This window comes from Pelodiscus sinensis, unplaced genomic scaffold (assembly GCF_049634645.1).
Source record: "Pelodiscus sinensis isolate JC-2024 unplaced genomic scaffold, ASM4963464v1 ctg61, whole genome shotgun sequence".
NCBI classification, from domain to species: Eukaryota; Metazoa; Chordata; order Testudines; family Trionychidae; genus Pelodiscus; species Pelodiscus sinensis.
This window is the reverse complement of record NW_027465843.1, coordinates 420635-442924: the sequence shown is the minus strand read 5'-3', so window position 1 is coordinate 442924 and position 22290 is coordinate 420635. Positions and strand designations below refer to the sequence as shown.

The 22290-nt window shown below is 51.3% G+C and overlaps 1 protein-coding gene across 8 annotated transcripts in view; it reads left to right on the top strand.

The window, feature by feature from the left end:
- The window catches only part of SHANK3 (SH3 and multiple ankyrin repeat domains 3), a 708141-nt gene that overhangs the window by 268919 nt on the left and 416932 nt on the right, over positions 1-22290 (top strand). For all 8 annotated transcript variants that reach the window (XR_012898753.1, XR_012898754.1, XM_075914851.1 and 5 more), the window contains 4 exons: positions 3897-4048; positions 4455-4622; positions 5979-6095; positions 20524-20601. Coding sequence is in view for 6 of the 8 variants with exons in the window: in XM_075914851.1 (XP_075770966.1) it covers positions 3897-4048; positions 4455-4622; positions 5979-6095; positions 20524-20601 (515 nt within the window). In the remaining 2 variants the exon portion in view is untranslated. The remainder of the gene's footprint in view (positions 1-3896; positions 4049-4454; positions 4623-5978; positions 6096-20523; positions 20602-22290) is intronic.

Genomic DNA, 22290 nt, shown 5'->3' with positions numbered 1-22290 from the left:
TTATGCACATAACAGTGAAAATATTCCAGTGCATAAAAATGTATGCAAAGAACGACTTAGAAAAGAACAGATTAACTAACTGGTGCTGCTATGGGTAAATTTGTAGGCCCAATTATCACAATTGTAAGCTCAACTGAAAACAGTGGATAAAAGTTCACAAAATGTCACACTACTGTCTAACAATGAATGTTGATGGGGGAAAAAGTGTAAAAGAGAAACAAAAAACTGAACTAGTCCAAACAAAAATAGCCCACTGAAATAGCTAAAGGACTGCACTAAGGTCAGAATGGTAACCACAAAAAGTGTGGGACTGAAAATTAATGAAGTAAAATTGGTGCATCAAATATTAGATCTAATTGGTGACCAATAGAATGAGGGGATGGGCTCTTCTGCCCATCACTCCCTTTTGTAGGTCTTAAAAGATAAGACTTCGGAGGAATCAAAATCAAGAAAGAAAGAAACGCAACTCTGGCTAACTACAACATGGGAGAACAGGAATGAACGAGCTGCACCGAATGGCTCCCGCCTCCACTGTCTCCTGGGGCTCTGAGATCCATTGTTACATTGTTGAGCCTTTGTCCACATTAGCCTGGGAAATGTCCGATCCAGACCTGGCCAGAGAGAGGGACTCAGAGGTCATTGTCCTGTCACTGGCTCTGGCTGAATCCCAAATACAACTGTTGGGGTGCGTAGCCCCAAAGTCCAATTTGCGACGGGGCGAGGTTCCCCCCCCTTTCCCGTACGTCGGGGTCTCCGACAGTAGATACCCGTAGTTTCAAGCGTAATGAGCTAGCCTCCGCAGCTACCGCGCCCTCAGCACTCGGGTGTGGTCTCCCAACAGCGGGAGGGAGTGGGGGGCCCGGGCCCGCCCTCACTCATGGGCCCCAGCCCAGGTCCCTAAGAGCAGGTCCCACTGGACCTGCTCAGCCGGCGGGGTAAACTTGTCCCGAAACCCTCCGGCTCGCCGGGCTCGGCTCCAGCCTCTGCCCTGGGCTTCTTCCTACTCCCGTCACTCCATCTCTTTTCCTTTTCTTCTCCTCCCCCCTCTAGGTCTTTCCTTTTTCCTTTTAAACTACCCGCCTCCCCCCTACGTCACTGCCGCCCTGTTCCCTCGTGTCCTGACCCTTCCTTCCTCTCCCGGCGCACAGCTGACGTCATCTTGCTGACGTCAGCACGCCAGGCGGCGTGGCTGCCCCTGCGCCCGGTGGCGGACTGCCCAGCGGCGGCCGTGCAAGCCGCACAGACCCGGGGCACTATCCCAGAGGCGCTAAGAAGCGCAAGCGCCACAGCCGGCTCAGTGCAGGGCGTGTTCGCCTCTGAGGGGCAGAGGCGTCCCGCCCCGTCACAACAACTTTGTCTCTTCTTCCTCCCTCATCCTGTCCCCCTACACTCTGTGTGTTCTTTTCCTTCCCCGCTTTGTTTTTCTCCCCTATTCCTCCCCTTTTGCCTTTTGTATCGTTAGCACCACTGTGTGAAACCTGTAACCAGAAAAAGGCAGGCAGATGCAGGCCCTGAGCAGCCTGATAGTGGGAAAAGTTTGCTAGGTCTTGGAACTCCGGTCATGGCTGATAGGGCCATGTGACAAGTATCAGAGGGGTAGCCGTGTTAGTCTGAATCTGCAAAAGCGACGAAGAGTCCTGTGGCACCTTATAGACTAACTGAAGTGTAGGAGCATAAGCTTTCGTGGGCTTATGTGAGTTTCTCCGGCAGTGAGGTTGCTGTGAGTGAGAATCAACGCCAGAGACAGAAGTGTTTTCTATCTTTGTCGTTCGTCTCCTTCCCCTTTTGTGGTTTTTGTGTGTGTGTGTCTTGTTCTGTCTTTAGGAAATGGGATCAGCTTTTACCAGTAGCAGTGACACCAACTCTAGCCCTTCTCAACTCACTTCCTGGTTTTTTTCCTCCAAGGAAGGCAGTTTTTACCATCTTTAGTATGGAACTGAAGCATCCCCACTCTTTGGCCTCACAGTCAGTCTCAAAGAGACAATGAAGGTCTTCTTCCAACCAGCATCTTATTCCAGTGCCGCAGTGCCAGCCGGTTTCATCCAAGACAGACAGCTGGCACATGTGGATCAGTTCAAGTATTTGGGCAGCACCATGTTGAGTGATGATTCCTTCGATGAGGAAATTTCCTCAAGAATTAGTTAAGCCAGCCAGTCAACTTTGAATGAAAATCCTTAACCAGTGCACCATTCGTCACTTCATAAGAGTGAACATCTCTAGTGTAGTGGCTCTAACATCTCTCCTGTATGGATCTGAGACATTGAGTGTTTAAAGACATCACATTAAGCAGCTTGTGCAATTTCCGCTCAATAATGACCATTCACTGGCAGGGCAGAGTGACCCATATTAAGATCCCCGAGAGAGCAAACGGCCAGCACTAAGGTAATGCTACTCAGAGCACAGCATAGGTGACTCAGACACATCAGTAGAATGGAAGACCACTGTCTCCCCAAACAGATCTGATATGGCAGGGGTGGGCAATAACATGGTGTTAGTTTGCCAGGGTCGGTCCCCGCGGGGCAGCCACTGTTATATTTACCTGCACGGCTGCAGGAACTGGCGACTGCCACGGATCACCATTCCCAGCCAGTGGGAGTGGCGGGAAGCAGTCTCTCAGCTCCCATTGGCTGGGAACGGGCCAATGGGAGCTGTGATCACTGGTACCAGCAGCTGTGCAGGTAAATTGAGTGGTGAGGGTCTGCCAGGAGCTAGCCCTGGCGGACCAGATCCAGCGCGGGGTTCTGAGTCAGGACAAGAGTAAGACGTGTCGTCCATATGAGCTCTTCAGAGAGAACCTGAAGAGCAATGTCCATGGCGCTGGCATCAGATGCAAAGAACTCTGGGAAATGGCTCTGAACAGGACTCACTGATGGTTTCTAGAAGATCAGCATGGCCTCGCTTCGAGAGGGATCATGTGAAAGGTGCCATAGAGCCCTGTGCCCTCAGTGTGGCCCAGTCTGTGCATCGGGATTCAGACTTCGCAGACATATGCATAGCCATAGCGGGGGCGGGCCGTGAGCGAGGGGGCCAGAGTTGTGGAGGAGGGGACGGGGCATAGCCCAAGGCTTCATCCCCAGGCAGAGCCTGAAACAATGAGCAGCGCTTGGGCTTCAGCCACAGGCATTGGGCTCAGGCTTGGGGTTTGGCTCTGGGTCCCAGCAAGTCTAAAGCCAGGCCTGGCAACTGCATGAAAATGGAGCCCCAAGTTTCTTTGGGGTCTCAAGCCACAGTCTGAGAAGCACTGACCTAAATGAACACGACAGGACGAGGGATCTGTGGCTTTGAACAGCGTCTGGGGGTGTTGATTGTCGTGCTCTGGTTTGGCCTTTTGAGGAGGTGGCACCCATGCACCAGTTCTCACAGTAGAGAGCTTGGACTTCGTCACAAAAACCAGAGTGACCCTGCGCACGTTGTGTTCAGTGTCCTAAGGCCACAGGCAACAGGGCCTGTTTCTTCCCTCGGCCCCTTTTGCTGCAATGGCTGCAGTAAGGATCCCCCATCCTGCAGCACTCCAGCCAACCCATAACTGCACCTCACCCTCCCATTTCCAGCCCTGGACTGCACATCTTCCCCCCCAAATGTGGGCGTTTGGGTCTAGAAACTGATGCTGGGTTTGAGTCAGCTCCTAGCTCAGCTTCCTCCTGTCGCGGCTGGGAAAGGAGCCCCTGGGGAGCACAGGATATGCAGTGTCCCGCAGAACCGGGGTGAGGGGATATGATTGAACTGAAAGGGAAAGTGATGCAAACAACCAGGAGGTACCCTTGGGGTGAAGGAATCGGTGTGAGGCAATGCTGCCAAACTGCCCAGTGGTCAACTGGAGGGAGCAGAGGAGAGAGGCACTTCATGACGTTTCTCAGACATTCCTCTTCTCTTTTCTGGGGGGGTGGGTGCTCCAGAATGCCCCCTGACAATGGCCACCCAGCTGGAGCACAGTGCCGAAGTGATCAAAGTGTTGAAGAATGGAGGAGCACATCTGGATTTCAGGACTCGGGAGGGAATGACAGCTCTTCATAAGGCCATCCGGTGCCGGAACCACATTGCCCTGATGGTGAGTCCTTGGGAAGGCAAGATGTGCGGGCAGGGCCACCTGGCCCTGGTGGGGACGGACTGGGAAGGGGAGATCTGGGGCACTTGTGTCCCTTCCCCTTCCCTATGACTCTCAAGCTCCTGCTACTTTCTTACATTACCCTGTGCTCCTGTCACCCCTCTCCCTCCCTTGTGTATGCGCTGGCTAGAACCTAAGCTCTCTGCAGCCAGACTTTGTCTTCAGGCTTCTCTGGGACACACAATGCACAGCTGTTTAGAATGAATCGTAAGCTGTCTAGAAGAGCTCTAGAGCAGAGCGAGTCCTGCACTCTGCTAGGGCTAGAGATATCCCTCCCCTGTGCCACCCCTTGTCTTGATCTTTGTAACATTCAGAGAAATCTCCAGAGACTCTTGCGCTCTTCCTGCAGACACTCTTAGACCTGGGTGCCTCCCCGGATTACAAGGACAGCCGAGGATTAACTCCTTTGTACCACAGCGCCATGGTTGGAGGGGACCCTTACTGCTGTGAGCTTCTGCTTCATGACTATGCCAAGGTGGGCTGTGTAGATGAGAATGGCTGGCAAGAAATCCACCAGGTGAGTCTAAAGAATGTCATGATGGAACCCGCTTAGATAAGAGCCTCATAGTTTATGGTTGTCTATGTGAACGTATTCTTAAAATCATCTGTGGTTTAGGCATGCCCAGGGTAAATGCTTTTCTGGGGTCTTCCCCAAATGAGAGTTTTCCCCATACCCAGTCATTTCACTCTGAGGGCAGCCAGGACACCTATGACTAGCATATCAAACAAGGAAGTTTTTACTGCATTAGTCAATACAGAGATGCCTTCATCCTATGGTCTTCATTGCAGCTCTTTGCAGTTATCCCTTGTGACTCTGAGTCCGGAATTACTGTATAGACGAGAGTTAAACTACTTAGCAACCTAGTGATTCCGGCTTCCTGTGGTCAGCTTCCCCTGCTGTATCTTTGGGCTTGTCTTTACTAGGAAATTGCACTGAATTAGAACATGGAGTCCTGTAACTAACATGATGTTGATAATGTCTTTGCAGTCAGCATAAATGGGTTTTACCCAGGAGCAGCTGACACAAAACTGAACACTCTGGTTACAAAGTTGTGGTCAGTTTTGTGTTGGTTAACAGGACTCGTCAAGGACATGTACGTTCTCTGTACAATTCAATATTGACTAATTACTTCTCATGTCTGGTAAGGAAGGCACAAGAAGTCATTCTTCCATTCTATTGCTTGCTGATTAGGTCTCAGCTGGAATACAGTGTCCAGTTCTGGGTGCCATATTTCAGAAAAAATGTGGATAAATTGGACAAAGCTCAGAGAAGAGCAACAACAAAATTGGTTAAATGTCCAGAAAACATGACTTCTGAGGGAAAATCAAAAGGCCTATTTATACATTAGATGATTGAGAGGAGTCTTTGTAACAGAGGATAGAAGAAGTAGTGGGTGTAAATTGTAGCATTGTTGCTTTAGGTTGGACATTCTGAATAAATTGCCTAGTGAGGTTATGGAATCTCTGTCACTGGAAGTTTTTAAGAGCAGGTTAGACAGACAGCGAGGAGAGATGGTCTGGACAGTGCTTGGTCCTGCCATTTGCGCAGGGGACTGGGCTAGGTGACCTCTCAAGATTCTTTCCAGTCATACAGTTCTGTGACTGCGTGATGTAATTTTCTAGTGAAGATAAACCCACAAGTGGATGGGTCTCACTTTCACTGCAGCATGAGGGCAGCTGTTAAAGACTGAAAGGGTTTTGAGACCAGGATAGCTATGACTGGCCTGGCCTGTTCTGTACCCTGTCTTGTGGCTGTATTCACAAGCCACTTCCAAATTCCTTTCAATTCTGTGTGAATAGGTTCCCAGACAGTGTGTTTTTCCTTAACCGTCTTTGTCTTTTTTCCTGTTTCGTTGTTTCTCTTTCTGAGTAGGCATGTCGCTATGGCCATGTGCAGCACCTGGAGCATCTTCTCTTCTATGGAGCTGACATGACTTCCCAGAATGCCTCAGGAAACACGGCGCTCCACATCTGTGCTCTCTATAATCAGGTGAGAAGAGAGGCATCAGAACATGGAACACAGGGCCCCCAGTCGGCAAGGCAGGGAGCATGTAGACCAACAGGGAGGAGACATGGGGATCAAGAATATACACACTTGGCTATATCCTCTTTTTCGTACTCCTAAATCTAGAGCTGGAAAAGGACCCTGGGGTCCAAGTTAGTTCTCTGTCCTTGGCCAATGCAGGATTGATCCATTTGTGCACATATTTATTATTTATTTAAAATATTTTTACCCCGTCTCTCTGTTTAAAATATTTGACGTGGCTTACAAAAGTTTAAAAACACAATAAATGTATTTTATTCTTTTATATATAAGACGCCAAAGCAGGGACATAACCCCCCCCCCCCACACACACACATACACACCAATAAAAGCATGGGTAAAAAGAGTGGCTTTGGCCCAAGCACATGTCCCTGGGGAGGGAGTTCCATAGCTTGGGGGCAAATGCTGAGAAGCTCTGCTCCGAGTAGATGTCAGCCGTACCTCCATAAGAGCCTCCCCAGCCGACCTCAATCCCGGCTGGTTCATAGGGGAGGAGACGATCCTTCAGATACCCCGGTCCTGATCCATTTAGGGCTTTATAAGTCATAACCAAGACCTTGAATTGTGCCCGGAGACGTACCAGAAGCCACTGCAGCTGCTGGAGCACCAGCATAATGTGCTCCGTGTAACGAGTGTTCGTTAGAACTCGAGCAGCCGCATTCTGGACCAGTTGAAGCTTCTGGACCCTTGCAAGGCAGCCCCATGTAGAGTGCATTGCAGTAATCCAGTCGGGGTGTAACGAGCATGAGTCATGCTTGTTCAGGAAGGGTCGCAGATGGCGGATCAGCCGGAGCTGCTCAAAAGCACTCCTGGCCATTGAGGAAATCTGGTTCTCAAATGTTAAAAAAGGTCCAGGAGGACTCCCAAGCTGAGTACTTGTTCCTTCAGGGGGAGTGCGACCCCGCCCAGGACAGGTACCACGCCGCATTCCCAGACAGGTGGCTTCCTGATCCACAGGACCTTGCTCTTATCTGGATTCAGCTTCAGCTTATTCAACCTCATCTAGTCCATCAACGCATCCCGACACCAGTTCAGATCAGTCACCGTCACAGAGAAATAGAGCTGGGTGTTATCTGCATATTGACGGCACCGTCCTCTACATCTCCTCACGGCCTCTCCCAGCGGCTTCATGGAGATGTTAAGCAACAAAGGGCGGTGCTTCCCAACCTTTCTTATACCGTGGACCGGCAAACCCACTCACAAGCTTGTGGTGGACCAGTAACATTTTTATTTGCGTATTCATTGTGCAAATAATGAATATGCAAATAAAATGTTCCTGGTCTGCCAAAAGCCCCGGCCCCCAAAGCCGCCATGAAAAGCCAGCTTCACCTCCATCATCCCCCCTCCCCTTAAGGCTTAGAGCCCCCCCCCCACCAAACCCCTCCAGTGCTAGCCTCCTGTTTCCAGAGCCCCACTGCATCCAACCCCCCCAATACCCCCCATGCCAGCCCCCAGTCCCCAAAATTAGCCCCATCTCCATACCCCCCAGTGCCAGCCCTGCCCTCATAGCCCCCCCACTTCTAGCCCCGCCTCCAGAGCCCCCTAGTGCCAGCTCCCCACTCAGATGCCACAGTGTCAGCCCATCCCCCTTAAGACAACCCACAATTCAGCAGCGTGAGGACTGGGCAGGGAGAGCCAGGAGCGGCTGCTTGGAGTGGCCCATGTGGGGACTTGGGTGGAAAGTGGCTCGGTGTTTGTCCAGCTGCTGCCCCTGGCAGCGGCGCTGCGTGGGAGAATCGCGCCACCAGACCCTGAGCTGAACCTGGTGGCTCCTGGCACTCGCCTGCTGGCCAGGAGCGGCATTCACCCCTGCATGGTGCAGTCTGGCAGGATGCATGTGGGGCTGGCAATGCGGCTCCAGCCTCCTCCTCGGTGCTGGAGGTTCGTCCTGCGGCAGCTCTCCCCGCACACGGGCCTCGGGCTGCCTGCACACCACTCTGTCCTGCCTGCCGACGTGGCCCCTTCATCTCACTTCCCCGCAGCTCTGGCTCTGGCCCCAAGGCTGCTGGAGCGGCTGCCACACGACATGCGGCTCTGTCTCTGACTGGGACCATTGGAGCAGCCGCTGCCCACCACGTGGCCCGCAGCTCCAGCCCTGGGGAAGGGCTGAAGCTAGGGCCAAGGCCGCATGGTGGCTGCCCTGCTGCTCCTGGCACAGGGCAGTCGTCTGCCATGTGGCCGCACCTCACAGCAGCTAAGCAGCCGGGTGGGCCTCAAATTCTTTGTGGTCGCACCTTAGAGGGATACTGCTGTGCTCCCCAGTGAAGCCCAACTGGGGGCGTGGCCTGGCAGTATGCCGCAGCCCGGCAGGCAGGGGTTCGCGGCCCGGCACCGTCTGCGGCCTGACGGTTGGGAACTGCTGGCCTAGGGGACAAGATGGAACCTTGTGGGACCCGAGAGCACAATTGCCACAGGCTTGTGCAGATAGATCTCCCAGTCCTTCCCAGGGGGAGATGATTCCGCTGTCTGAAACATACAGTTGCCAGGGGTTCTGTCCGACTTCTGCCTTTATTGCTCCCAGTTGAACTCCTGATTTGCCGAACCAATGGTGAGAGAACGGCCTCCATCAGAAAGCAGGAAGGGATAGTTCCTCTCGAAATAGCTCTGGTGCCAGCACATCTGGCATATTTTATTCAGTTTGCAGGCCCTCAATCCCAGAAAGATCTGCCAAGCTAGAGAAGAGCAAGGGAACTGCTCGGGACGCTGGCGGGACCGTATTCCCTGGGGAGATGACAGAGTTTCAGTCTTTTAGTTTGTCAAAAAGCTGTGAGGAAATACAAATCTGCCAGGACCCAGAGTGTGTAAATACCAGGGAAGGAAGGTTGAGGAGTGGGAGAAGCTGGGAGTAAAAGGCTGAAACTAAGAAAAGGTAAATTAAGGGTGAATGGCATGAAAAAGCTCCTGCCAGTGAGACCTGTGGGCATGTAGGAGAGTCCCCAAAGGAAGGCGGAGGAGTCAAGCAATGCAGGGAACCGCCCTGCAATATGGGGTCTTGCAGGGACCAGTCAGAAGCAGGGTGTTTCCGTTGCTCATTCCTGTCGGCACCCGAAAGGAGGAGGTTTGGCAGCTGTTTCCTGCCCTTCAGCACTGGGGCATATTCCTGGGTCTGCCCCTCGTCGTTGGCAGGTTGAGTGCATGGCTGGAGGGAGCTAGGCACGAGTTACCGTCCTTACACAGCAGCTTCTTTCAGACATTCAGAGCCTGGGAGACGAGCCTGATGTCCTCTGAGCAATCTCAGTGGCTCCCACGGAGGCTCTGGGGCACATTGTGGGGAAATATGCACATTGGGACACAGGGCCCCTGCCAGAAGGAGGCAGTGTTTATATTGGCCTGTCCCCCCTGCACCACCAGCAGGAATGACTTTTGGGGGAATCTTCCCACCCAGGCCAGTCACACACACCTTCAGGCCTCCTGAGCAGTGGTTTCTTTGTGGTTTTGTCTTTAAATGGGCCAGGTGGTGGCCAGGTTCTATGTGACATTAGAGGGGTTTCTCCTGCCAGGATCAGTGGCCAATGGGTGGAAGTTAGCAGCGTGAAGCCCTGGTTTGGTACCTCTGGCAGTGTACGTGGCTGGCGGTATAATGGAGGCCATGTGGGATTAGACATGGGGCAGCTTGTGCTGTGGGAAGCAGAAAGGTGCTGTCAGTTTGTCTGTGGTTTCCTTTCTGAGAATGAGTCTTAACCATTGAGAGGGGAGATAGAACAGTGTGAAGCCATGAATAAGATTGGCCCTTGGGGTAAAGGGAGGGGGAGGACCTTGAATTCTTCCCTCTGCTGATTCTGTGAGAGCGAGACTTCTGGGCTAGGGCACAGGCCATGGGAGTCAGTGGTTATGCTGTTTGCCTCTCCCTTTGGCTGCAGTGGCCGTGCAGTTCTTTGGGAGCGTGCCCCTGTCCATGACTGTTGGAAGGTTCTCCTCTGGCGGTACCTGTCCGGTTGGCTGTGGAGACCCCTGGAGTGGTGCCTCCTGGAGATGCGTATAGATCCCTGCCAACCTGCCGCGTGCTCAGTTCCTTCTTACTGCCGGCGCTGGTGTTGGAGCAGCTCGCTCCTCGTACTGCAGATGTCTAGCAGCCTTTCTCCGCAGCTGTAACAGTTACGGTTCAGTCTGTTATTAGCTGAATGATAGTAGCTGGGGGATCTCCTCCATTTTCATTTCCTGGGCCATTTCTTTAAGCCCTGTGGGAAAGGCCTGAAGCCTGTGCCAGATGGCGAGCCACATGACTCCTACCTCAGCTGCCTTGGGGAGGGTTATCAGATGGGCACATGCGAGATTTGCGGGGCTTTAAGCCCAGAAGAAGAAGGAAAGAGTCTCTCCCCTGAAGCGTCCCCAGCGGCCCTGCAGCCTTGGTGAGCAGAGCACAGCATCAGTGTGTGAGCCCTCAGCACCATGCAAAGGCACCAGTAAGGAGCATTGGCCCAGCAGCGGCTCACGATCGCCGGTGCTACATAAGATGGTGGACAGTAGTCCCTTACCAGCATGGCCTCCCAGCGACGTGCGTCCTGTGTCGGGACATCCCAAGCAAAGCCCAAAAGTCCCACAGTTGCCAACTCTGTTGACTCAGGTGTGGGTGGACTCTAGAGTGCTGGAGGACTTGCAGGGAGAAGACCTGGACCTTCCCGCCATGCTGGACACATTTGAAGCGGCATGGGAGCTGATCTTCATGATGGCTCATTCCCACACCTGCTGGCACGTGCCCTGGCACTGCAGCCTATGTTGGCACTGATGACATGTCACAGCACCAATGCTGGCTCCTGCTACAATGGCACCAATAGCAGCACCTCCCCACATTTAACACCAGGGCAAACCCCCAATGATTGGCCATCACTTCTCCTGATGGCAGCACCGTCGGGATCTGCTCCACCTTGGCATTGGAATCGGAATCCCGTGTCCCCGGGCAGAGCCAGTGTCGCTCCAGATCCCAGCGCCATTCCAACAGCACACCCGAGAGACTGCCACAGAGGCCCTAGCCTGCCCAGTGATGGGGCTAATGCAGGGGCCCTCCTGGAGCTTGTGTGCCTACTCTCAGGCCCAGGGCCAGGCTCAAGGGTGGCTGTAGTGGCGTTGGTACTCCATGGGATTCCATCAGCTACACTGGTCTCTTGAGAGCCAGGGGTGCGAGTTGCTTCCAGAGAAACAGACTTGGGGCAGCCTGACACAAGGAGGAAGGCGAAAATTTGTTCCTCTTGGTTTCTGAGGACAGGACAAGGAGTAATGGGCTTAAAGTGCAGCAGGGGAGGTTTAGATTGGACATTAGGAAAAAATTCCTAACTGTCAGGGTGGTCAAATATTGGAATAAATTGCCAAGGGAGGTGGTGGAATCTCCCTCTCTGGAGATATTTAAGAACAGGTTAGATAGACATCTGTCAGGGATGGTGTAGGTGGAGCTTGGTCCTGCCTTGAGGGCGGGGGGCTGGACTCGATGACCTCTCGAGGTCCCTTCCAGTCCTATTATTCTATGATTCTATGATTCTATGGGTGCTGGGGTTGTGGTGACCTTGGTGCAAGAGGAAACACCAATGGCAGAGGCACCCCAAACTGCTGCAGGGAGCCAGAAGGGCAAGAGGACCCAACCCTTCCCCCAGTTGTTGTCTTCTTCCTCACCCAACGAGGCAGTAGCAGATGGGACAGCCCCCCTGCCAATGCTGGACACCAGGGCCCATCAGGACCTCCAGCCTCCTTTGCCAGGTGGCGCAGAACCTAAATATGCAGGCTGAGGAGGTCACAGAGGACTCAAACCCAGAAGTTGACATTCTGGCTCTAGAGGGTGTCTTTAGAGCAGTGTTTCCCAATTTTATGTGGCCACAGAACCCTTTCAAACTCAAAAGAATTTTGTGGAACCCCTCATAGCAGTCTTATATATGGAGCTGAAAAAGTAGACCATGAATAAGTAAGGATAATAATAAACAAATGCTAAACAAGGTCATGAGAGCAACACAAATGAAAATTGGTTTCAATAAAATTCATAAATGCTTAATATTTATTATTATTATTATTTTAATAATAACATGTTATTGTAATGGAATTTTCTCGTGGAACTCTTATTTTCACTTCGCGGAACCCCAGGGTTCCCCAGAACACCATTTGGGAAACACTGCTCTAGAGTATCCTTGCTGCTTATAAAAACGATCATAAATGAACAAGGTGCTCTGACAGACTCTGGCTCTATGCTACCAACAGCAGAAGGTGTCGAAAGCAGGTGTCTTGTCCCACCAAAGGGGTATAAGCATCTACCTGTTCACTCATCCCCTGCCGGACACATGGTGGATGCCACCAATCATAAGGAGTGACAAGGGCAGCTGAGTCCCACTCCAAAGTCCAAAGAAGCCATGAAACTGGATTTCTTTATTCACAAGGTATATTTGACTGGGGGGCTCCAACTTTGCGTCACCAACCGACATGCGATGCCCAGCCAGTACACCTACAACTCCTGGACCTCCCTGTCCAAGTTCCAGGAGCTGTTGCCTGCAGATTGCTGTTCAGAGTTCACTGTGACTGTAGAGGAGGATCAGGTGGTGTCCTGAACTTCTCCAAGCAGCCATGGACTCTGCAGCTCGGCTACACTGACCATGGCAACTGCAATTACCATGTGCAGAATCTCGTGGCTCCAGGTGTCAAGCCTTCCTGCGGAGGCCAGAACACCATCCAAAACCTGCCTTTCCACTGTGCTGGTGTGTGCAAAACAAACGGTCGTAGCTGCACAGCTTGAGGGGTCCCAGGACAATCCACACCACTGCTCTGCAAAAGGATCCTTGCAGGCCCCAGGCTCCCAGCACTTCTGCTTGGGGAGCATGAGACAGGACTCCAACAGAAGGCAAGGCAGCACTCAGAGGAGGAGATGGCCAAGACCTCCTCAGACCAGGCTCATCCAAATAGCCCCCTGTTCCTAACTCTGAACTTTTGACAGTTTGCCCGAAGACGGAGCACCAGTCCATCTCCAAGATCTTCCTCCCCCTTCTATCCCACTTTTACCAGACCTGGCTGCAGATTACCTCGTAGCAGGTGTCAGGCGTTCTATCCTGTTCTGTTCCCTCCTGCCCTCCCACAGCCCTTCCTCATCTCTCCCCAGGGACCCTTCTCACAAGCAGCTCCTTTTGGAGGAGGTGCAAGCACTTCTCACTCAGAGCCATATAGAAGGTTCCTCAGCAGTTCAGCGGAAAAGGGTTTTCTCACAGTGCTTCCTCATCCCAAGATTTGGTGGTGATGGGGGACTTCAACTATCCAGACATACATTGGGAAACTAACACAGCGAGGCACAGGCTATCCAATAAGTTTCTGGACTGCATTGGGGCCAACTTTCTGTTTCAGAAGGTTGAAAAAGCTACCAGAGGAGAAGCTGTTCTGGATTTGGTTTTAACAAATAGGGAGGAACTAGTTGAGAACTTGAAAGTGGAAGACAGTATAGGGGACAGTGATCACGAAATAATAGAGTTCATGATCTTAAGGAAAGGTAGAAGGGAGACCAGCATAATTGAGGTAATGGATTTCAGGAAGGCAGATTTTGATAAGCTCAGAGAACTTGTAGGTAAGGTCCCATGGGAAGCAAGACTGAAGGGAAAAACAACTGAGGAGAGTTGGAAGTATTTCAAAGGGACGTTGTTAAGGGCCCAAAAGCAAACAATTCCGCTGTGTAGAAAAGATAGAAAATATGGCAAAAGACCAGCTTGGCTTAACAAGGAGATCTTGCATGATCTCAAAATAAAAAAGGAGTCCTATAAAAAATGGAAACTAGGACAAATAACAAAGGATGAATATAGGCAAGCAACACGGGAATGCAGGGGCAAGATTAGAAAGGCAAAGGCACAAAATGAGATCAAACTAGCTACAGGCATAAAGGGAAACAAGAAGACCTTTTATAAATACATTAAAAGCAAGAGGAAGACCAAGGACAGGGTAGGCCCACTGCTTAGTGAGGAGGGAGAAGTAGTAACAGGAAACTTGGAAATGGCAGAGATGCTCAATGACTTCTTTGTTTCGGTCTTCACCGAGAAGTCTGGAGGTGTGCCTAACGTAGTGAATACAAGCAGAGAGAGGGTAAGTTTAGAAGATAGGATACACAAAGAACAAGTTAAAAATCACTTAGGAAAGTTAGATGTCAGCAAGTCACCAGGTCCTGATGAAATGCATCCCAGGATACTCAAGGAGCTGATAGAGGAGGTATCTGAGCCTTTAGCTATGATTTTTGAAAAATCATGGCAGACAGGGGAGATTCCAGAAGACTGGAAAAAGGCAAATATTGTTCCCATCTATAAAAAGGGGAATAAGAACAACCCAGGAAACTACAGACCGGTCAGTTTAACGTCTGTCCCAGGGAAGATAATGGAGCAGGTAGTTAAGGAAATCATATGCAAACACTTGGAAGATAATAAAGTGATAGGGAATAGCCAGCATGGGTTTGTGAAGAACAAGTCATGCCAAACTAATCTGATAGCTTTCTTTGATAAGATAACGAGCCTTGTGGATAAGGGAGAAGCGGTGGATGTCATATACCTAGACTTTAGTAAGGCATTTGATACGGTCTCGCATGATATTCTTATTGATAAACTAGGCAAATATAACTTAGATAGGGCCACGATAAGGTGAGTGCATAATTGGCTGGATAACCGTAGTCAGAGAGTTGTTGTTAACGGTTCTAAATCCTGCTGGAAAGGGATAACAAGTGGAGTTCCTCAAGGGTCTGTTTTGGGACCCGTACTGTTCAATATCTTCATCAATGATGTAGATATTGGGATAGAGAGTACGCTTATTAAGTTTGCAGATGATACCAAACTGGGTGGGGTTGCAACTTCTTTGGAGCATAGGGACATAATTCAAAATGACCTTAGCAAGTTAGAGAAATGGTCAGAGGTAAACAGGATGAGGTTTAATAAAGAGAAATGCAAAGTGCTCCACTTAGGAAGGAACAATCAGTTCCATACATACAAGATGGGAAGCGACTGTCTAGGAAGGAGCATGGCGGAAAGGGATCTAGGGGTCATAGTGGACCACAAGTTGAATATGAGTCAACAGTGTGATGCTGTTGCAAAAAAAGCAAATATGATTCTAGGTTGTATCAACAGGTGTGTTGTAAGCAAAACTCGTGAAGTCATTCTGCCGCTCTACTCTGCACTAGTTAGGCCTCAGCTGGAGTACTGTGTCCAGTTCTGGGCGCCACATTTCAAGAAAGATGTGGAGAAATTGGAAAGGGTACAGAGAAGAGCGACAAGAATGATTAAAGGTTTAGAGAACATGACCTATGAAGCCAGGCTTCATGAACTGGGCTTGTTTAGTTTGGAAAAAAGAAGATTAAGGGGGGACATGATAGCGGTTTTCAAATATCTAAAAGGGTGTCACAAGGAGGAAGGAGAAAATTTGTTCCTCTTGGTTTCTGAGGACAGGACAAGGAGTAATGGGCTTAAAGTGCAGCAGGGGAGGTTTAGATTGGACATTAGGAAAAAATTCCTAATTGTCAGGGTGGTCAAATATTGGAATAAATTGCCAAGGGAGGTGGTGGAATCTCCCTCTCTGGAGATATTTAAGAACAGGTTAGATAGACATCTGTCAGGGATGGTGTAGACGGAGCTTGGTCCTGCCTTGAGGGCGGGGGGCTGGACTCGATGACCTCTCGAGGTCCCTTCCAGTCCTATGATTCTATGATTCTATGATCCCCACGGCCAAGGGCAGAATCAGACCATCCTAGATCTGTAAAACCTCAACTCATCCACAAAGAAAGCAAAGTTTCACATGGTCACCTGGATCTCCCTGATTCCTTCCCTGGAAACTGGGGAGTGCTGTGCTGCTCTTAGCTTGAAGGACATATGCTTCCATATAGCCATTATGCAGCCCACAGATGATTTATCCGGCTTGTGATTGGTGCCCAGTTCCTGCTGCTTCCATTTGGGCTCTCAGCAGCCCCTTGGGTAGTCACAAAATGCCTGGCAGTTACAGCAGCCTTCCTCTGTAAATGGGGAGTCCTTTCCCATACCTGGTAGACTGGCCCATCAGGGCTACACTGCAAAAACAAGTAGAGGAAAGTGTGGCCCTTACTGGTGCTGAAGTGCCCAAGTCCACTCTCATGCCAGCTCAGTTCATGAGTGCTCTCCTGGACTCCACGCAGGTGAGCTACACACACAGCTGCTCATGTCCTTTACCTACAGCTACTCCAGAGAGAGGTCTTGGCGTCCTTGTGGAGAGTTCTCTGAAGACGTCCCCTCCGTGTGCAGCAGCAGTGAAACGAGCAAACAGGATGTTAGGAGCATTAAAAAGGGATGGAGAATAAGACAGAGAATACCTTATTGCCTCTCTCTGAATCCATGGTGTGCCCACATCTGGAATAGTGCGTACAGAGGTGGTCACCTCATCTCAAAAAGGAGATATTGGTCTTCGAATAGGTTAAAGAAGGGTCCCAGATGAAGAGAGATTAAAAAGACTTGGACTTTTCAGCTTAGAAAAGAGGAGAGAAAAGGCCTCTAAAGTCATGACTGGTGTGGAAAAAGTGACTAAGGAAATGTGTACTTGTTCCCAAAACACAAGAACTGGGGGTCACCCAGTGAAATGAATAGGCAGCGGGTTTAAAACAAACAAAAGAAAGTTTTTCTTCATGCAGCGCAGTGTCAACCTGTGGAACTCCTTGCCAGAGGATGTGAAGACCAGGACTTCAACAGGGTTCAAAAAGGAACTAGATAAATTCATGGAGGTTAGGTCCATCAATGGGTATTAGCCACGAGGGTGGGAATGGTGTCCCTAACCTTTATTTGTCTGGAAATGGGTGACAGGAGGGGCGTCACTTGAAGGTTCCCTGCTCTGTTCCCTCCCTCTGGGGCATCTGGCATTGGCTACTGTCAGCAGACAGGACCCTCGGCTGGATGGACCTTTTCTCTGGCCCAGTCTGGCCGATCGTACGTTTTTATACCATCCCTGCCCATGCCCTGCTTCCAAGCCCTCAGGAACATCATTGACAGCCTTTGCCAATTCTCCACAGCCGTCACCAGAAGTTACATTAAACTGCTGGGCATATGGTGGCATGCACTTGTGGTCTGGCATTCCAGCTTGCAGCTCCATCCTTCCCTACCATGGCTGGCACAGGTGTACAGGCCCAGATGGGACTTGCTGAACAGAGTAGTTACCCCCCCCCTCCAATTCTAGACTCTCTTGGTTGGTGGTTGCAGGCACAGGTGGAACATGTTTGTCAAGCCACAACTCCCCATGCAGTTAGCTGTGGATACCTGGGCTTTTGGATGAGTAGCTCACATTGGCATCATCAGGACACAGGGCATGTGTCCCCAAGCAGAACTCTTGCTGCATATTAATGTCAGAAGGCTGAGGGCAGTCTGCCTGGCGTGCCAGATGTTCCAAGTTCATCTGCACCCCAGTGTGCGTTGGTGCTGATGGACCAACCCTAGCGATGTTCTCTGTAAAGAAGCAGGGTGGTGCCGGGAAGCCCTCGAGCTGTGGGACTTTTGTATCACACATTGCGAACAGGCGGCTTAGCTGATCATTCAACAGGCACGAATGGTCCCTCAGAGTGGCTGTCATCTTATAGAAGTGGGGCATTCCCCACTTGGACCCATTCGCGACACGGAGCAACAGGAAGACTCATCGGTTTGCTCCTTCCTGAACCATAGCCAAGGTCCCTCACGGACGCATTTCACCTGTTGCGGATGAATCGCCTGCTTTGGGCATTCCCGCCATTCCCTCTCGTGCAAGGGTTCTCCTCAAAGTACACCAGGACAAGGCTCTGTGAAGTCTTGTAGCACTGGTTCACCGGGCTGTTGGACCTCAGTGGAGGCCCGTAGCCCTCCCCGTTTCCAGACCTCATCGCACAAGCCCACGAGAGCCCAGCCTGGTGTCCCTCCATCTCATGGCATGGAAGCTCCATGGTTAGATAGTTTTCAAAATGGAGAGCAGGAACTAGTGGTGTCCCCCAGGGTCCGCTCTGGGACCCACCCTATTCAACCTATTTATAAGTGCTCTTGGGAACGGTCTGACCCAGCGTGGCTGCTCCCATGTTCTTTGAGGTGTGTAGCTCGTGTCCATTCCAAATCCTGCCTGTCTCTGCTCTGGTGGAGTATTCCCACAAGGAGGAACCGAGCAAGAAGTGGGTTGGCAGGGACGTGCAGACACGGTCATGAAGGTGCCACTCCAGGGGGCTCCACAGCCAACCAGACAGACACCACGAGACAAAAACCTTCCAAGAAACATGTCTGCAGTCTGGCTGGAGTGGGCATGAGCAACACATCCGGAAAACAGCCGTTCTGAGAGGCAAGCAACAGTTTTTCTAGGCTGTTTTGAGATGATTGACGTAGGCCACGGGAGGCTCTTAGTGAGTAATAAACGGGTTCTAGGTTAGGAAGGGGGTTTTAGTGTAAGATGTCTCTTGCAGTGAGCCCTGGGGTGGGGGTGGGGGTGGGGTTACTGTTTGGTTACTCAACCACAGCAGCTGTGCCCTGTTCTCAGGACAGTGCCCTCAAGAACTTTTGACCAATATTTGAAGTTTTAAATAAGATGAAACCGGGCAGCCTGCAAGACTCTTCTGCCCCATGTCCTGTCTTGGAAACTGAGATCAGCACAAGAGAAATCAGGAGTATGGTGAGAGCCCCGTGCGAGTCTCTGTTTCTCTGGTGAGAGCCCCGTGCGAGTCTCTGTTTCTCTGGTGAGAGCCCCGTGCGAGTCTCTGTTTCTCTGATGAGAGCCCAGTGCGAGTCTCTGTTTCTCTGGTGAGAGCCCAGTGCGAGTCTCTGTTTCTCTGGTGAGAGCCCCGTGCGAGTCTCTGTTTCTCTGATGAGAGCCCCGTGCGAGTCTCTGTTTCTCTGGTGAGAGCCCCGTGCGAGTCTCTGATGAGAGCCCTGTGTGAGTCTCTGTTTCTCTGGTGAGAGCCCAGTGCGAGTCTCTGTTTCTCTGGTGAGAGCCCCGTGCGAGTCTCTGTTTCTCTGGTGAGAGCCCTGTGCGAGTCTCTGTTTCTCTGGTGAGAGCCCCGTGTGAGTCTCTGATGAGAGCCCTGTGTGAGTCTCAGTTTCTCTTGCATACAGATGGCGCTTAGTAGCTCTTCCATCAGGATCATCTTCCCTGGTGATTTTTCTGGGCTGTGTAGGTTTAGAATTGGGTTTCCCCAGACTCTGTTCCTTCTCTTGCCTGTTTATATCTTAAAAGGACATGTGGGTTCCTTTAGCAGAGGTGACTGAAAGGCCCCAGGCCCGTGCTGTGTTTATTTCATATTAAACAGTGTTGCATCACAGATGGGTTATGGCTTGTGGGGCAGCAGCTGCATTAATTCTATAGCTGGGAGACTGTTCGGTGCTGGGACTGTCCCCAGAGGCTAGAAGCCTTTAGAGGAGGGATGGAAGGTCATTGGTTTCAACACCACAGTATCCCCTAAACTGTGCTGTGTGATGAGAGAAGCATGGCGCCCCAAAGAGCTAGATAGGGTGTGACGTCGTGTCGGGGAGCCCCTGACCCTGCACCCCCGTCCGCAGCCACATGTGTGACTCTGTCAGGCCGTAGAATAGAAGGTTTCTTGCTTCTCAGAGATGCGGCGCAGCACAGGCTCATGTTGATGTAGGAGCCAGGCAGACAGCCTAGTCCTCTTGGGGAAATGGGTTCACAGGCCCCTGAAGCCCCCTGTCCCGGACTTAGTCTGCCCTCCTCATAGAATCATAGAATCATAGAATAATAGGACTGGAAGGGACCTCGAGAGGTCATCGAGTCCAGCCCCCCGCCCTCAAGGCAGGATCAAGCTCCGTCTACACCATCCCTGACAGATGTCTATCTAACCTGTTCTTAAATATCTCATGCTTCCTTCTGTTAAGACTGCCCCAACCCCCAGCAACTGGTCCTTCAGCCCCCAGGCAGCCACACCCCTGGCTTTGTTCAGATTCCACCCCTAGCCCAGGTGTCAGGCAGCTGGGCCATACCTATGTGCCCCCCGCTGGGCCCTGCACACAGACACACCAGCGTCTCTGCAGACCAGCACAGGCCAGTAGGGGTCACCCACAGCACAGCACAGCAACCAGCGAATGCCAAACCAGAATGCATCCAGGGCCACAAGAGTGTACAGCACCCCACTAGGCCACACAGGGATGTTCAAATGATGGGTAACAGCCCCCCAGGCACAGTGTGTATTGGGGGCACCTCCGCTACAGAGCTCCCCTCGTGCTAAGCAGGTATGTGCGGAGGTGGAGCTTGTCTGGGCAGTGGGGGCAGAAGGGCAGGTCCCCTGAGCCGTGATGGGCTCTGGAGAGGCTTGATCGGAGGCTGTAGCCGTGAACTCTGACATTTTGACTTTATTTCTCTCCCTTGCAATAGGGAGCTCTCCACTCCGGAGTGGACCAAGGTCACCTCGTCTGTCATGTCAGCACTGACAGATTTCCTTCTTTCTTCTCTGGTTTTCTACTCCTAGGAGAGCTGTGCCCGGGTCCTCCTCTTCCGCGGTGCAAGCAAAGAGATTCGTAACTACAACAGCCAGACGGCGTTCCAGGTAAGAGAAAGCGAGGCCATCTCCGCTGGGCTGCCTGGGAGCAGCCTTGTTTCAGGGAGCCCTGGGAGCGAGCATTAGCAGATAAAGCACCCAGTGTGTGCCTAGCAAAGAAGCTGAGTCTGTGGCGACCATTTTCTAGTCACAGGGATCTAACTCTGCTGCCAGGTGGAGTCAGTAGCCACAAGGGCCTGATTTGATACCTTGGCGTTCCTCTTAATATTGCAAAACTAAACCAACTAGAGCCCCAATCCAGAGACCTGGGGAAACTAAACATCAGCCATGGTACCTCTGAGGGGCACTGCTTCCCCACTGGTAAGCACTGAGCCTCAATATAACAAGGTACAACTTCTGCTAAGAGGAGCGGGAACATTATCTTAATTTGGGACAAAACAAACACAATTATTCAAAATTACACACACAGCAATAAGCACCTAGAACACTGCCTGGGTACAAAATGTATATCTCCATCTGACTGGAGAGATGCAGAAATAATCTGAGATCTGCTGGTTTGCTGGGCTCTAGATACACAATTCGTATCTGCATCTGATCCGTGATCTGCAGAAATGGTCTGTGGATATCCACATCCGTGGGTACAGATATGTGCAGACATAAGGCAGCTATCTGTGGATTTGAGAGGCTTTATAAACACCCACCTCCCAGAATCTCTGGCAGTGACCTTTGCCGTAAATTTCCTGTCTTGGAGTGTGAAAGTCCAATAGACAAATGCCTCTTTAATGTGCCCCCCCTTCACTCCCTTCTACGCTCAGAGTCCGTTGGGAAGTGCCAGAGTCTTTACTTCTGCATCTATTGCTGCCCATCACTCTCCGCTGCTGCTGCCCTTCCAGCTGTGTGGCTGTTTTCTGGGATTCCACCACCTGGCTCAGCCACTTGTGATTTCAGCTCTCAGTGCTTTCCCTGGGAAGTGGGGCACCTTGCCCACCCCAGGCCTAGGGCTCAGTCCCCTCGCCCAGCCTGCTCATGAGAAGATGCAGCGACTCTCCGTTGAGTCTGACCCGCTCTGTGTAAACCCAGAGAGGCTGGGTCACATGGCCCGTAGACCCTTTCCTAGAGTCTGCGCCTACGAGGAGGAATACTTGCCCCCTCCTGTGTGTGACAGCATCTCCCTCTCACCCACACACCCCTAGTGAGTGAGGTTACAATCACCGTGACCACCCTCAGTTAGGACATATCAAGTACAGTACAGCAAGGGTAACAGTTTGCTACCCCTGAGTCCAAACTAAAGTCAGCTTTAACCCAAAATGGTCAAAATATATCCCTCAGGCAAACCAGAGATGTCTGCTGACCACCTACACAACGTAGGTGTGTCCAGACTAATCCAGTCTGCTCCTGGGGTCTTTTGCTCCAGTTCCTTAATAGATGGTAGGGAGAGCTCATTCAGCTCCCTGGTTGACATGAGAACGGGGATCACGGGAACAAACTCTAGCCCATCTTCCTTACTCTGGAACTGGTTTAGTCTCTGGTGCCACAGGGGGAGGCAGCGCACGTGCACACATGGTGAATGCTGCATTCGTCTTATTTGTATTGTTGATCCTCTTGCTCCCCTTTCACACTCTTGCACATTCTCTTGCGGGTCCTCAGTCAACAAAGACTTAAATCTATGGTCCTGATTATCCAGGCCACCAGACATCTATATATCTATGCCGTGCCAAGAGTCCTAGACCCTGGTGT